Raw genomic sequence first — 11,505 nt, 5'->3', positions numbered from 1 at the left:
AATCGGACACAAATCTACATTCAATCCATAATTTTATTAATTATAAATTTTATAATCTAATCCAAAATATGGATTAATGAAATTTAATATTAGTCGGGGACTTTATTAAATTATATAATTATGTCAATTCAATAATTGCTATCAGTAACACGATAATTTTTGTTAATTATGCTTTTATGTTAATGGTAACAACTGTTGGACTTAACAACCGCCATTATTCAGTTTATGTATCGGGTAGAACGTAGATTTGTAACAGTTTGTGAGTTTAGCATTATTCTTTTCACTTATTGCGCTATATTGGATGCCTCAGTCATGCATTCTTTTTTTGCTTTTTGGTTTTCTTAGCATGTGTCATTGTTTTAAAGAGTGAGTGGTCATGTCATAGACCGTTACATGCAGAAAATGTAAGTTAGCCGAACCCCACTCCACATCTACTGCTTCGGCTGAATGGTTGCAAAATTTTTGAATTTTTTTTTTATTGGAATTTGGTTACTTTATATAATTACATAAGATACATAATTTTTTATAATTATTTAATAAAAATTTAATCATTATAGAAATAACAAGACTTTATTATTTTACATTTTTATAGCAGTTGAATGTTCACTGTAGAAAAATTATATACTTTAAATAATTATATAAGGTAACTAATCCCCTGAGTTACGCATCACGTTCACCTAAAAATGTTTATCTCTCCAGCTGCGTATGTCTGCTTTACCTATCTACCATACACAGTTCTGCTTTCTTGTGTCATTGCATTAATTCTAGGCCCATTGTCAATTTCTTCCATATCTAAATTCACTTTTAGACTGGTTTGTAGTTTTAAATTTTTTAGAAGTTTAAAAGTAATTCTTAAAAATTAAAAATTAATTTTAATATTTAGTAAATTATTTAAAAAAAATATTTTAAACAAAATTACTTCATCCTACAACATATTTTGATGAGCAGAAAAAGAATATTTTTTAAAAAATTATATTTTAAAAATTAGTTTTACGCTTATTATAATTTCACATATATCCTCACGTATATTATGAAAATCCAAAATTATCCTTATTTAATATTAAGATAAGAAAATAAAAAATTAAAATAAAAAATTAAAATATTATTTTAATTATCAGTTTTTATATATATACAATAAAAAATTATTTTATACATCTACATAAATATATAAATAAATTTTATTCAATATTATATCAATTTCAACCATTTATACTTTTACAATAATTTACAATAAAATTTACCAAATATAATAATTACTTTTAAAACTCACATCATCTTTTCATCTATGTCTTGTTTGCACATCTCTACATCCGATCTATCTTTCTCCCTACTCTGTTTCAGTACTTCTGCTTTAGTAATGACTGGTCTTCGTCTTAATTAATGTGCAACATGGCCAGCAATTTGTCTTCCGGTTGTTATTTTTTGAAGTAGAATGAATAGTCTTAACTTAATAATAAAAATCTTTAATTTTAATTTTAAATGAATAATTTCATTAAATGCATAAATAATAAATTTTTTTATCTTTTGAAGTCCAATGAAAATATAAAAAAAGAAATACCCCACATCAATGCTAATGGAACTCTGCTCAAATTTTCTTCTTTAATTACAACTTACATTAATACTAACTTTTTGTTAGTGATAGAATTTAAACAAGTCTCTCAATTTTCAGGATGTAGATTCTTGTATGAGAATACAAATGCCGGTGCCACTGAAGACTTAAAAGTAATAAAATGTGTTATTTCTTTTATTATAAGACAATAAAGTAAAAACTACCAATCTCAATTTTTTTTTCAATAGCATTAAATACCAAAAATACCCAAAAAAATAAGTTGGCCGATCTTTTTGCCAAAGTATCATTTTTATGTTTAACCCATTTGCAAAAATATGTTTTCGGCAAAATCAGTAAAATACGGCTTGAATTCGATTTTTCAGTAATTCTTTAAACTTAATTGATATAAATATTTTAAAGAAAAATTGTTGCTTTGAGTCTATTCTGAGGTGTCTCAAAATTTGAGCAGAGTCAAACTAGCAAACACTGGCGATCTTGATCCGTAATTAATAGGGAGAAAAATAGAGAAAGAGATGCTTTTGTAAAACAGAGGGGAAGGGAAACAGAAAGTGAGAAATTATTCGAAACTTGTAAAAGAGAGTGTAGGGAGGGAAACACAAAGGGCGAAAGAGAGAAATGGAGGTCAAAAGCTTTTTCCACGAGCATCCTTTAACACTTTGTGAGAATAATAATAATGGCTAACTTCTTTTCCATGGCTGTGAATAGCCTTGTTTTGGTGAATCCTACAGCTGCACCAACCGTGGGTTTAATCCCAACACCTGCTCTGCTTGCAACAAAGAAGTAACCTCGGGTAGTTTCTACATTTGTAAGATGTGCTCGCCCGAACCTCCTCTCTTCCATCAATCGTGTGTTGATTTACAAGAAGAGATTTGTATCACTCACTATCGTCCACATTGCGTACTCCACTTTGAAAGAGATTCTAGTGATGAATCGAAAGAGCTAAAATGCGATTTTTGTCGGCAAAAACACAGATCGTTTAAGTACCGTTGTGGGGATTGCGATTTCCAGATTGGTGTAGGATGTGCTTCAATGCTCATTAAATACCATCAAGGTCAGCAGCACGTCGAGCATTGCAGTCATCGGCATCCCTTGACCTTGATGAAGTTGCATGATATTGATATGAATTGCAAGTTGTGCTCAAAAAGCATCAACGGCCCAGGCTATGGTTGTGCTCCGTGTGAGTTTTACATCCATAATTCATGTCGGGATGAATTTCCGCAAGAAATCCGCCACCCGTTTCATCCGCGCCATTCTTTACAACTCTTGGATGGGGAGCCGAACAGATATGATTGTGACGCTTGTCAGTTCAATATTCAAGGTTTGAGGTACCGATGTGACATGTGTGCCTTTAACTTGCATCTAGAATGTTCATCTCTGAAGCCAAACGTGGAATACAAAGGCCATCAGCATCTTCTTATACTCATTGAGGGTATGTTCGACTACAGCATATGTGAAGCTTGCGGTTTTGGTATTGAAGGTGTTTTCTCTGCGCGTTGTGTGCGATGTGACCTCGATTTCCATTTGCAGTGTGGTTCTGACCCACTACCACCGTCTGTTTTGCATAAAGACCACGAACATCCTCTCATTCTCAACAAATTCGGAGGATCCCTTCATTGCTGTTATGTTTGTGGGCAAAAAAGAAATTCGGAGGATCCCTTCTACTGCTGTGTTGAATGTGAGTACTTCGCTCATGTGCGTTGTGCGATCACTGAGATACAGTATGATGATAAAGGGAGATCGAGACATTTCAGTCACGAGCATATCTTGATTCTCCGTGAAATCCCCAAGAATAATGATATTTTTTGTCATGGATGCCGGGAGGCTATCCAAGGCCCAACGTATGGTTGTGATCCTTGCAAGTTTTATCTCCACAAATCCTGTGTTGAGCTGCCGAGAGAGATTCATCATGAATCGCATGAACATTATTTGAGACTCAGATTATCTGATATTTCAAAACAGATCACATGCCATGCCTGTGGTAAGCTTTTCAATGGTTTCACATATCATTGTGATACTTGTTACAAGTTCGATCTGGATATTGGCTGTGCTTCAGAGCATCCTGCTGTAAATCTCATGGTATCCACTGACAAGTGCGAGTCCCACGAAGGTCAAGAAAGAATCGGACATTTTAGCCACGAGCATCATTTGGATGTTATCCCGGAGTCGGAGGTAACAAATTTGAATTGCGAGTTTTGCTGCAAAACCATCGATGGTCGATGTTATGGTTGTGTTGGATGCGAGTTCTACATCCATATTTCATGTAGTGAGTTGCCTACAGAAGTTCGACATCCTTTCCATCAACTGCATCCTCTGACACTCTTGGTCGCTAAGAAGTTCAGGTATCGGTGCGATGCATGTCGCTTTGGCATTCACGGTTTTAGATACCGGTGTGACACGTGTGACTTCGACTTACATCCTGACTGTTTATCTTTGAAGGCAAACATTAAGTACAAAGGTCACGAGCATCTTCTTACTCTTATTGAGAATATGGACCACTACGGAGAATGTGCAGCATGTGGCCTTACAACTGATGGTGCTTTCTTTATGCGTTGTATGGAGTGCAAACTCAATTTTCACGTTCAGTGTGGCCCTCACCAACTACCACTAACTGTTATGGTGATACAACACGAGCATCGTCTGACTCTAATGACTGGAACACTCGCCGAAGATAACTCTGATCAATCTTACTGCACCGTCTGCAGAAAAGAAATAAATCCCGAGCATCCTGCTTATTGTTGTGCTGATTGTGAGTACTACGCACATGTGGGTTGCGTAATCACTGAGCTACAAGTTGATGAAAGGCAGAAGACGACGAAACATTTCAGCCATGAACATCTGTTGTTTCTCTACGAAAACAAATGGAATGATGATATTTTTTGTGATGGATGCGGCAACGATATCCAGGCAAACGAACCAGCATATGGTTGTGATCAGTGCGATTATTATCTTCATAAATCTTGCGCTGAGCTACCGAGAGAAAGGCAGCATCCCTTCCATCGACATCCACTCTTTCTCTCAGACAGCCCTGAAGAGTGCAGTGCTTGTCGTAAGGATATCTATAGCTTCTGTTATCTCTGCGAAGATTGTGACTTCATTCTAGACCTTGACTGTTCTTCTCTCCTCCCTTCAATAAAACTTGAATCAGTTCATCATGAACATACTCTTACTTTCTTCAAGAAGTTATACGGCACTCCAGAATGCGAAAGCTGCAAGTCTTATAATATCCCCCCAGATGAGTTGACCCCACTAGATCTCTCTTATATACGTTGTGTGAAATGCAATAAGAATTGGCACCTTTTGTGTTTTGAAATGCCACAAACCATTGACCATCATAGTCACTTACATTCTCTCGCGCTCAAGGATAAGTGTGTTGAACTTTCTAGTCATTGCTATGACGACAAGTATTATTGTGATTTTTGCGAGACCATACGAGACGGTCGAGAATGTGTGTATCACTGCGAAAATTGCAACTTTGTGGTTGATCTTGAATGCGTGTTTTCTGAGGTACATCTAATCATATTTGGGGATTTTAGAATTTTAGTTTGAGTTTTTCTTAACTTATTGTTTTACAACTATGAGCTTCATTGTTACGCGTTGATCTAAGTAATATTTAATTAATAATCCTGTATTGCTTTATAGGTAATGCAGTTTGTTGAAGGAAAGAGCAAAGATGTCGAGCTGAGATCTGTAGGAAAGTCTCGCTTAACCTACAGCTACAAATATATATTTGAAAACTTAAGTTCAGAGGAAAAAAAGACAATGGAGTCCACTCGAAATGGTGTCTTTGAAGAGCTGGAAAAGATACAGGAGCGCACTCCTGTGGATATCTTTAAAGAACTGGAAGAGATTGATGACACAATTTCAGGAAAGGTGCGGTTTTATGCCAAAGGCCTGTTAAAGCATGTGGCAAAGGAACATACGCAAGGATTACTGCAACTAGGATATATAGATAGAGAAGCAGAGCATAAAGTTAGAGAAGCAGAGCTTGAGCTCGTGAACGTGAGAGATTATAAAATCAATCCGAAGTTAGCCCCGGTTCTGAAGAAGTTGCTTGAAAAGTATGACGATATCGGTGCCAGTTGCCCGTTGACTCCAAAACTAAAGACGATTGCCCTTATCACATTCTGTACGATTGTGGAAATCATGAATAATACTGAGGTAAAGAACCTCGATGTTGCCTCACTTATCATGTGGTGGTTTCTCTTGAAACTTGTTCAGAGAGCAGGGTTTAAAATTGATTTTGCTTTGGATCAGTTGAAGAGAATAGGCTTGGATTTTTTTCAAAAGAATAATAATGAAAGTTCGATCAGGAGCAGCCCTTTTACGAGATTCAAAAGGAGTTAGCTCTGCTTTCTGAAGAGATTGATGGACGAAAGGCAAAATATGAAATTTTGAAGAATAAATTAAAAGACAACGTAACTAGCCACGGTACTGAGCAATCGACAAATGAAGCCAGTCGCTTGAATGAAGTTTTGGGGATCATGTGGCTGCTGGAGTGCTCGAAGATATCTGAAATTTGTGGTCATTTTGCAATAATTCCCCGTTTAATTGATTTTCTGTAATTTTTCACAATCGGAGAATTTTCTCATGCTATCGCGAAATGTTTATCAGAGTACTTTCTTTTAATTATTATTATTTCTGTTGTTTTTTTAACTGTTGTATGTTTATTTATATTTTGAACGATGGGCATCTCAATACTACCGATAGATGGAATTATAGAATATATTAAAAATATTACGTTAGATATACAAAATATATATATATATATATATATATATATATATATATATATTTATTTATTTATTTTAAAAAGAATAAATATTAGTTATATATATTTTTTAAATTCAATTACAAATATTACACATACGATAGTTGTAATGCACCACAAACTTTCTCAATAGATAAGACATTTCAGAAGCTCCCATTATCGGATTCTGGCGACGTGTTTCGTCTCTAGGAACCATCCCCACTCAATCAAAAACCATGATGGAAAGTCTGATTTTTTCCAAAGCATTATTATTAATTTTTTTATAGGAATAATAACTATAATAACACAATAATAATAATAATAATAATAATAATAATAATAATAATGTTGATGTGAGATTCTGGTTCTCTGCTCGACCACGACCAGGACCTTTCGTCGTAACACTTCTTCTCCACAGACTCCTGCGTACACAGAAACAAATCAGAGCGCGCCGGGTGATTTCCCTGCGTAAACCCTCCGACGCTTAAGTCAGAAATGTAGGTTTCAGATTCCTGAGAAAACCAGCCACAAAATCTTATGGCTTCTTTTTAATATTAATTATCTAGAGTTCTCTTTATCTCTATTTCAATGTAAAAAAACCTAACCCTTTTACCTTCATTGGCTACCTTTTTATAGGCTTTCTCTGAGTCCCGGTTTCCCACAACCCACGTCCATTGCCTCCCCCCAACTCTCGGAAGTGGACGCTCCGTTTTCGTAGTCGTGGCTTGATGAACTTCGTGCCTTGATTCTCGGGTAGGAGTGCACGGACGTCTTGCCAACTGTCATTGACAGGGTCTCCTCACCTCGACCTCTAGCAGGAACAGCCTTATTCTCGTAGTAGGAGGCTGGCTCCCGCTGTGATCACGTGAAGGATGTGTTCGTGAACGAGCAGAAACATTCCCGCTCGTGCTATCCTGCCACCAGATACTTGCTCACCATACCTAACTATCCTGCTACCAGATACCTGCTCACCATATCTGGTCTGGTCGGTGTACGCCCCCCAAACACCGGTCCCCCAGTTTCTGGTGTCGAGTAACGCAGTGAATCGACAGTAGAAATTCAACAGTCGTGACTCGGGTAGGATCGGAAAGGGCTTTGAAGAGTCGTGTCGCATTTAATTGCGGATGAGGTGATGTGGCAGAAATCTATCCCTCCATTTGAATTTTAAACCGATGGCTACGAAACCCTTGGAATTTGTGTCGTTAAATGCTGGCAGCCCAAGAGTTTGTTCTTCATTAGGAAACCAAAATCCCCAAAAGAGAAACTCGTTTTTTATCCCATTTCTGTCTCTTCGGCAACTGGGTCCTTCCTCTCCCTTGGCGTAAAAGCTTCCATCCTTGTCTTCCCTCATTGTCTCTCTCCGACCTTCCGTCACAACTTCAGGTATTATTTCTATTTCTTCGGTCTTGGATAGTTGTAGACAATTTCTTTTCTCTTTGTTTTGCTTGTGTAGTATTTGGTGATGCTGCTCTGGTTATAGTTTAGGGAATGTCAAAAGGTAAAGAGAAGGTCATTGAGATTGATGACGACGAGTTAGACTTCTTGCCTAGTCTGCTCGCCGATCTTGCCTTTGACCTTGGGATCCCCTTAGAACCCATTAGATCTAGTGTTGGGACTAGTGCTAGGAGGATGCCCTCCCAAATAACCTCCTCAAGCGGCAATAGCGGCGACGAGGGATCTTTTGGTTCGGAAGAAACCCTGAGTGAGGATCAGGGAGATGATTCTGGTGAAATGTCCTCACCAGGAACATCGCGACTAAATAGGAGGGTCACAGTAGGAGGTAGAGCTCTATCAGAGCATTATACTATTGATTTCATCACGTGCATGACCACAGTAGACGAGTCACTGACCTCCAGGTTAGGTATGAAATTCCTGATGATATACCTCTTAAGATCCCAGGAAAGAAGGATACTCCTAGTCGGCCTCCTAGGGGATATGTTACTCTATTTCTGAAGAGTTTTAAACTTGGACTGAGGTACCCCCTGCAACCCTATTTTGCCCGAATACTTAATAGGTTAAATTTAGCTCCTGGTCAGCTGAACCCTAACGGGTGGAGAGTACTCTCTGGTTTGTTTATATTGTCGGATAGATGTTGCCAAAGCGAGCCCACAGTTGATGAGGTGAAGCACCTGTATCAGCTAAAGAGCAGCCCCAAAGACGCCGACTGGTATGACTTCCAATTAAGTACCAAGACCAGGAAACCCATAATTGATCTTCCAACTGGTGGTGATGAGAATTGGAAGAAAAAAATTCTTTTTTGCTGGGGGTCTCTGGGGTCAAGTTGCACAGATTGACGGGAATGATTATCGCGTCCCACCCCGTTTCGTGGTCCCAGGTTGTCTGCTCGCTTTAGGTGTCTTGTCTCCATAGTTGTTCTCACTTTGCTGATTTGTCTCTAACCCAATATCTGTTCGCATTACAGGTTCTTGGGGTGTGCACTACCCACTTAAACCTGAGCAGCTCAAGCGGGTCGAGGCTGTACTGGCCAATTCCTGTTTGAATCGAGAGATGCTAACTATTTATAACTTGGTTGAATCTCGTTTGGTGTCCACTGTTGTGCAAATTTTAATGTACTCGCAAGCGCACGAATCTATTGTAGTATAGACTAATGGTGACGAGTGTCGATCCCACGAGGAGGTGGATTTTAATTATATATAGAATTAATTTTGTAAATGGGTAGTTGGATTTATGGTGGAAATGATTTGAAATATGCTAATACTTAAATTAAAATGGCGAGAATAAATTCTAAAATTGGAATTGCAATGGAGAGAATAAATTGAAGAGAAAATCTATTAAATTGACGTACTTGGGTATCTGGATCCGTATCAACATGCATCATGGGCTAAATAATCCGTATTAATGCCAATTAAATCATAAGGGGGGAATCCACACCTCATGAACCACGCTCTAATCAATATGGTGCTAAGGGCTTATCGTGCCAAATAATAATAACCTTGTACTAGAGGGCCGGTGAAACCAAGGCGGTACTAGACAAGAATATTATTATTTGTCGACGAGAAGTCAAAACATCCACAAAAACTAGAGGGGAAGAGAAAATAAATTTACCAAATTAAGCCCATGACACATGTTGAGACTTCACCTTCAACCCAAGCTTGAAAGAAAATTAGCCACTCATAATTGAACTAGGGGCAAAATGGGAATTTATTAAAATACGAAGAAAATACAAGATGGAGAAGGAATTACAGAAAATGGATTCAGAGATATCCAATTAGGGGGGAGAGGCCCCCTTTTTATTAGGGATGGCAAAAATCCCCACGGGGATGGGTACCCTCGGGGATTTTCCCCATTCGGGGAGGGTACGGGGATAATTTTATACCCAATTTTTTTTTCGGGGAGGGGACGGGGAAAATTTTTTACCCAACTTTTTATTCGGGGAGGGGACGGGGATGAGGTGGAATCCCCATCCCCTACCCATTTCCCCATTTTAATTTTTAATTTTATTTTTATTTTTAAAATTACTAATAAATAAATAACAAAATTATAAATATTGTTAAAAATAATAAATATCAAAATAGTTGTATGTTGGGAAAGTGGTCACCCTTTGCCGGGAATTAGTTGAAGAGTATTAATTGAAGTTTTCACCAACTGTTTATTGCTTTGATTATACTGGTAGTAGTTCTTCTACTAGATCTACAGGGGATTCTTATAAGAAAGCAACCAAATGGATGACAGGTTTTAATGATTATGTAAACAATGGAGATTGTGCAGTTGTTGCAGATGAATTAGATTCATATTTGGATGAGAAAGTTATATCTCGGATGGAAGATTTTAATATTTTGAGTTGGTGGAAGACAAATGCTAATAGGTATCCTACATTAGCTCGAATTGCTAGAGATATTTTGGCAATTCCAATTACAACAGTTGCTTCTGAATCAGCTTTTAACACTAGTGGTAGAGTTGTGAGCTCATACCATAACAAACTTCATCCAAGCACATTGGAGGACTTAATGTGCTGTCAAAGTTGGTTACGAGCTTACAATAGCGGTATGAGTTTATTTTAATATGATTAATTTAAAATCGAAAATAAAAAATGTATTAGACTATTAATTATTCGGGGACCGGGGACCCTCGGGGATCCCCTGTTATTATTCGGGGAGGGGATGGGGATTCTCTCAAGCAATTTTGACGGGGACGGGGAGGGGACGGGGACATATGCAAAACATCGGGGATGGGTATGGGGAGATTGGTCCCCTCCCCTCCCCTCCCCATTGCCATCCCTACTTTTTATAGATACATGGAGTAAATCATGGCCATCGGATTAAAAACAGTTTGGACGCTCAGGATTGCGCCACGTCATCAGTCAACAGTCCACGGTTTGACCACGCGGATGAACAGTAACACGGTTTGACCCGACTTTGAACAGTAACGCGGTTTGACCCGAATGAACAGTAACGCGGTTTGGTTGAAAATAATCCTGTGTGATGCATGCACCGTATGCGAGATTTTTCGTCCACTGATATGCTGCCACGTCACCATCAACAGTACATAAGAATTTTAGTCCAACAGGATCGTGACACCTCATCAGTCAATGCCACATCATCGGTCAATGCCACGTCATCATCCGTCTATGTGAACAGTGTCGTGAACAGTAACGTATACAGTACCGTACACGTGAATAGTACCGTACATGTGAATAGTGTCATTTTTCCTTTTATGCTCCTCCTAAGGTTTTTGACCGTCCTGAGTTCAAAAGTGATGTCCGTTTTGCCGTTTGATTTCTCCTTTATTGTGAAATGACTATAATGCCCCTAAAATACATAAAATACTTAATTAAAATAAAACACATGTAATTAAATCACAAGAAGGTTAAATACATAAAAGTAAGGGTTGTTAGTAAGACTTGAAATGTAAAATGACGGTTTTCTCCTTTATAAATATGCATTTTCTAACACTCAACATCCACCGGCCATAAGATGGAGGATGCTGTGATCGGGGCTCTGAATCGGAAACGTCCTTGACCTCATACTGCCAAGCGGGACCAGAATAAATATGCTCCCACTGCGAAGCGGGTGAACATTGTGCAGCAGGTTCCCCCCTTGAAGACTCTACCACCTCTTCCTGCCAAAGTCGAAGAAACTAGCGGAGCAGCCACTGACCCGCTTCCTCTTCTCCACCAGCTGGGGCGAAACCTCGTTTATCTGACAATCGAGCAGAACATTTAGTCCCC

General features: G+C 38.3%; 1 protein-coding gene across 1 annotated transcript; it reads left to right on the top strand.

The window, feature by feature from the left end:
- Positions 1–1,802: 1,802 nt before the first annotated feature.
- Positions 1,803–6,223, top strand: LOC102619482 (hypothetical protein). Its single transcript, XM_006494668.4, has 2 exons — positions 1,803–5,074; positions 5,210–6,223. The coding sequence occupies exons 1-2, from the start codon at positions 2,381–2,383 to the stop codon at positions 5,912–5,914; spliced, it is 3,399 nt and encodes a 1,132-aa protein (XP_006494731.2). The 5' UTR covers positions 1,803–2,380; the 3' UTR covers positions 5,915–6,223.
- Positions 6,224–11,505: the final 5,282 nt, after the last annotated feature.

This window comes from Citrus sinensis, chromosome 7 (assembly GCF_022201045.2).
Source record: "Citrus sinensis cultivar Valencia sweet orange chromosome 7, DVS_A1.0, whole genome shotgun sequence".
NCBI lineage: Eukaryota > Viridiplantae > Streptophyta > Magnoliopsida > Sapindales > Rutaceae > Citrus > Citrus sinensis.
The sequence above is the reverse complement of the archived record's forward strand: the minus strand, read 5'-3'. Positions and strand labels throughout refer to the sequence as shown.